General features: G+C 47.1%; 1 protein-coding gene across 1 annotated transcript in view; it reads right to left on the minus strand.

Moving 5' to 3' along the window:
* The window catches only part of LOC126176796 (neprilysin-4-like), a 796,156-nt gene extending 793,073 nt beyond the window's left edge, over positions 1 to 3,083 (minus strand). Inside the window, exon 1 of the mRNA XM_049923974.1 lies at positions 2,874 to 3,083. Coding sequence (XP_049779931.1) covers positions 2,874 to 2,885 — 12 coding nt within the window. The 5' untranslated portion in view covers positions 2,886 to 3,083. The remainder of the gene's footprint in view (positions 1 to 2,873) is intronic.
* Between the last annotated feature and the right edge of the window lie 2,917 nt (positions 3,084 to 6,000).

The raw sequence follows: 6,000 nt of genomic DNA on the forward strand, positions 1-6,000 counted from the left end.
CGGAATTCATATTTGAAGCATTTTGTCCATTGGACGTTGTGGTGAGCGTTACTAATACAGTTTCTCACTCTAATTGTTTCGTTTTATCCTGATAAAAAACGAAAATTTGGGGGTTCATTTGCTGTATTTCCTCTTCGTTTCTGAAATCAACAGAGTGATGATGTTTTGCAAATTTCTTCATGGGTTATCGACACAGAGCATCTGCACGGTCAAGGGCGATTTTATAAAGTGTAACATAAGATTTGGCCAACATTTGGATGTGTATCGTGAATTAACTGATTTCTGCAGCATACCTCATAAGTATTGTTTCCACAGTTAGAATTTCAAAGCCTGTGGATACACCAACTTCGTGATACGGTACATAGCAGCAGAAACAATTTAGCATTATCTATAAACGTGTTATTTGCAACTGGTGCTTTATTTCTTTTATCCTAGGTTTTCAGCATCATGCTAAGCACCGTCGTTTTCATCGTATTAGTTTTAACCTTTGCCTATCTTCTTCTCTCGCGCGGTATCTTGCTCGTTCACAGTGTTTAGTTCTTCTCAGTACCAGTTGTGGTTCTACTGTCGTCTTCATTATGTAAGTACCGTTTTGCATTCACAACCACTACGTTCCCATTTCGTCGGCGGTCAAACGGTGAGATACGCTTCGTAATTTCTTGGCGTTCACCCATCATCTAGAAGTCAACAGGAAATAATGGATGACTGCCAAAGGAGGTTATCAGAGCCAAAGCTACTCGTCTGCATGACCGACTGAGATAAATTTTGGTGACGCCGTAACGTTGAACACAGAGATAGCAGCATAGAATATCAGTATTTGAAAGAATGTCCATCGGCGCAATTCGACGAGCAAGGAGATGGCCGGAGGGGTGCTGTTAATATCCGTGAAGAAGTAAACACTGCGGAAAGACCGTGTCTCTCGTTTATCTAGAGCCAATCACCCACATTACCTATAGTGGAGACACATTCATCTAGTGATCTAGTTATCTGTAACGGACAGGTACTGATAAAACACCTAACATACGGTTCGCGAGGAGAGATGCCAAAACTCTTCACATAAAAGGCTTTACAATTTAGGTGTTTAAAATACCTTTCGAACTCTCTGAGCTGAAAATGTCAGACACTTTTCTACGCCAACTCTAAACAGTTTCAGGTGTATACAGGGTGTATGGGCTGTCTACGTGAGGCTGATACTGAGGAAAAATTTAGATAATCTCAATTGCAGAATTTAATTTTATTAATTTTCTTTCCAATTGATATGTTATCAAACATGACAATATGAGATAATTCACAGATAAATACTGATCACTTTTCGAGATTCCCGGGTCTATCTTCAAGTGATAACTAGGAGACATACAAATATGTTTGTTTAATTTGTAACCAGTGTCTGAAAAGGCAAGTAAATGACTCTAAGAGCTTTTCCTAGCGAGCAAATACGACATTTATATAACAGAAGGTAGCCTTCGTCTCTCACTGAATAATAACTTTGTCTGTAATAGTGCTCCATTTTGAATGAGCTACCTCAAGACCCCAATGAAGTATTTAAAATTGTCGCTATGTTATTCGACACTTTCTTTGAGTTGTAAAGGCTGTACGCCTGATTGGCTAGGAACGAGTTGAAGTCTGTGATGTCTGAAGGTGGGTGTAATCCCGAAATGCGTAACATGTTCTAATAAAAGAGTCAATTGAACATCTCATGACTTTATTGCGATTGTACAACATTGGTTCCCAATTATTATTCTTCGATGTATATTGTACTATGTTTATGTACTACATAGTCACAGCCTTTTGTACATTATTTGCTCGGTATTACGTGGGAACCTAGTATTTACGACTCTGATCAAGTGTAACACTTGGTCGTACGAAACATAGACAATATTTTGTTGTGTGGTAATTACAGTGTATTAACAAGAGACTTAGATCAGTGAAAACGTTAATAAATTTTTATTTCAGATTCAGGCACAGTTACTTATTGTTAGACGTGAATTTCGTGTATTGTTTACTGAGTGAAGTGTTACTACAAAAATCGCGACGGAATCATGTAAGTCGCTAAATTTCATCTGTTACCAATACCACTCAACTGTCAAACTGTGCAGACACTGTGTGCAACGTAGCAACGTGATTTCTCATGTTGGCTTCGTGTGGTCGGTAGAAGCCTCATCAGGTTAACTATCTCATTTTTATGCACAATATTTGGACGATTAACATAACACTGACTGCCTCGTGGTTCGAGTAATGGTGCTAAACGGACTCGGATGATTCCTGCCCAGGCAGTGAACACTTTTAAATCGGTCGTTGATGACACCTGACAAAGGCGGTTAACTTATTCATTGAAATATTATGCGGGTAAAAATAAATTGTTGGGCTGATGGACAGCGCGAACTGTATCATCTTTTCAGCCAATGGAAATACATGCGTGAAAATGCTTTTTTTGTTAATAGTAGAACACAGACAAGTGCTGCTTTGCTTACTACGGCAGTTGGCTAAACGTAATGCTATTTGTTTCTTTCATTTCATTTTTATTGATAGTTGGACTATTTTGAGAAATTCAATCCGATCCACGAATAACAGACAGTTCAGGACTTAATGTACACTGCACGACGTGAAGTATTCGGTAAACAGGTGACGATGACGCCCAACTTTAGGTCTGACGCCGCTTAAGCACGTTACACGTCAACTCCCAGCGCCTTTTTTTTCTTTTCAACTCTATTACCATTTGACATCATATGGCAGAGTAATCCAAGGTGGTCATATGGAATGGCCTCCAGGTCCTACGCAAAGACGGCGGTGGCAACCACTAGATAACGGACAGGGGACATGCTGTGGTAGGGTAACACCGCGACGGCAGCAGCAGAGAGGACGGTGGTGCCTACCTTGTACCGCATGTCGACGGTGCAGACTTCCGCTTCTCCCTTTTCGGTGGTCAGGCGGCTGGACCCAGTGGTCGACGTCGTCGTCTCCGGCGCCGGCTGGCCTGTGCCTCGGGGCTACCGCACTGCCAGTACCGCGATCACGATCACGACCACGAGCGCGACCAGTGGAGAGGGCGGGAGAGGACCGTCGCGGTGCAGCGCCGGCCGCGCAGTGAGTGCGCCTGGGCGGCGGGGCTTTCTTCCGCTGGCGGGCCGCGCCGCCCAGCCCCACCACTCTGCCACGCCGCGGCTCATCCGTCCGTGGCGGCAGCGGCAGCGGCGGCAGCCTTCAGCCTTGACGCATCTGCCGCCTCCACTGGCCCACATAGCCGGTAACGCTCTCCTCCTCCTCCTGGTGCTGCTCGAACCTTTCTTCGCGCCGAGGGTTGGCAAGGTCTCGGACTCGCCGCGGACCACCAGAGGCTGAGGACTGCTGCTGCGCGGATTCTCAGGCAACCACTGTGCGTTCGGGGTGGGAAACGGACGACCAAGTTTTGTCTCTTCGACGACGATGTCAGAGACGGAAGACAAGCTCGGATTGGGGGAGTGTGGAGAAAGAAATCGACCATGTCCTTAAGCGTGTGGGGAACCCAAGGAAAGCATATACAAGGTGTCCGGAAATTGTCGTTACAAAATTCTAGGGCTTGAAAGGGGATAGAGTACACAATATTTTGAATAGGAACCCTTGTCCGGAAACGTAATATTTCCGTTCTACGACGGTTTACAAAAAATGGTTCAAATGGCTCTGAGCACTATGGGACTCAACTGCTGAGGTCATTAGTCCCCTAGAACTTAGAACTAGTTAAACCTAACTAACCTAAGGACATCACAAACATCCATGCCCGAGGCAGGATTCGAACCTGCGACCGTAGCGGTCTTGCGGTTCCAGACTGCAGCGCCTTTAACCGCTTGGCCACTTCGGCCGGCGACGGTTTACATTCAGATGTTTAACGCGTTCACGTCTGCTGAGGGAAAGAGACCAATCTCAGAGCTGCTTGTCCTGGTATGCAGCGGGGTGGACCGGATGACAAGTAGTACGTCAGAAGGTCACATCATGTGAACGTCTGCCTTTCTGCTGGGCGGTCATGTGATTGGGCCATACCTCTTTCCACTCGTGCTAACTCGTCTCGATACTTGCTCTCCCCACAAAACGTATTGGACCCGTTCTGGGACAAAGCTGGCCACTGAATGTCCGTCAGGAGCTGTGGCCTCAGCATGCACGCTGTGCCACCTCACATCTCACGTGCGGGTCGGAGACTTCCCAACTGACGACGTGGTGAAACACGGACAGTTCGAGGTGGTCCAACCGCGTTGCCACCGCCATCGTCAGACCTAACTCCTACGGGATACACCTCGTGGGGTCGTATGCAAAGACAGAGGAAGAGCTGCTGGCGCACGAGTTTCGGCCGAGGCACTGGAAACTGAGGAGACACCAGGTGAGAAGGGGAGTGTCAGCCAGAGCATGTTTTGTAGGTACAACGTCTGTAACAACGTTGGTGTTCGCCACATGGAGCCACTGTTGTGATGCATCACTACTGTTCTGTACGAACAGTATGCTGGATTCTTTCTTGTTTCGGAATAATGTAAGCCGGCCGTTGTGGCCGAGCGGTTCTGGGCGCTTCAGTCAGGAACCGTGCGTCCGCTACGATCGCAGGTTCGAATCCTGCCTGGGGCATGCATGTGTGTGATGTCCTTACGTTAGTTAGATTTAAGCAGTTCTAAGTTCTAGGAGAGTGATGACATTAGATTTTAAGTCCCATAGCGCTCAAAACCATTTGAACCTTTTTTTTGGAATAATGTAAACATGATGTAATTCTTCATGCTTTCCCGGTGATCTGTTGACATCTCGGATATTCGGGAATCCAGACGGATGTTCGCGTCGTTCTCGCACGATATTTCAAAAGCGTGCCACGCTGTCTTCTTCAGGCCAGTGTGGGATGTCATACATTGGCCAGAGCACCAGAACTGTGAACGTCAGGTGTAAAGAACACCAGACACATACCAGACTCAGGCAGGCAACTAAATCAGCCATAGCGGAGCATTGTCTGGAACTTGGTCATTCAATGGATTACAATGACACCAAGATTGTGACACAGACCTCAAGATTTTGGGACAGTGTCATTAAAGAAGCCATTGAGATTAAGGTCACAGACAATCTAATCAACCGTGACTCGGGATACCAAATCAGCACTGCCTGGAATCCATCGCTTGAGCTTGTGAAAACTCAACGCAGGACACTCCGCGATTCTACAAGAAATAGAAGTGGAGACCGAGAGAACAGCCGTGAGACAAGCTGTCTGACATTGGAGACCAGATCTGACACATCCCAGATCATGAACTCGACTTCAGAAGACGGCCAGGCCGGGCGCGGACGGCGGAGGGAACACCGGCGACCAGAGAGGGACAATGTAGCCGTGTCTGGCGGGCGCGGACCTCAAGACGGAACACACGACGCGGCGCGGACCGATTAGGGAGCGCCCAGCACGAAACAGATGTGGAAATCGTAGTAACAGTCAGGAGATAGAGTACCCAACATCTCAGACCAGGTCTGACACACCTCAGATGATAACCACATCCGTTGAGGACGGCCAGAACGGGCGCCGACGGCAGTCGGAACATCTGCGACTGGAGGGGTCCGTTGAAGCCGAGTCCGGCGGTCGCGGAACACAGATGGAACACTCGACCCGGCACGGACCGATTAGGGAACGCCCAGCTCCTCCCAGGCATAAATACTGGACTCGATCGACCCAAGGATCAGTCTCAGGTAGCACCTGAAGAAGACAGCGAGGCACGCTGTTGAAATATCGTGCGAGAACGACGAGAACATCCGGCTGGATTCCCGAATATCCAAGATGTCCGTTGTAAACATGTATTGTTTAAGTGCTAGTATAACAAATGTGCTGAAGTGTTAAATGAACGTTTCGTTGTTTTCGTTCCAATTTTTACCTAGTAATTGTGCTACGTCACGCCTAATTCAGTTCCTCAAGCAGAGGTGGATGAGTTAAACATCTGAACTGAAACCGTCGTATAACGGAAACGGTTCGTTTCCGGACATGGGATCCTGCTCAAAATATCATGTACTCACTCT

Source organism: Schistocerca cancellata, chromosome 3 (genome assembly GCF_023864275.1).
Source record: "Schistocerca cancellata isolate TAMUIC-IGC-003103 chromosome 3, iqSchCanc2.1, whole genome shotgun sequence".
NCBI lineage: Eukaryota > Metazoa > Arthropoda > Insecta > Orthoptera > Acrididae > Schistocerca > Schistocerca cancellata.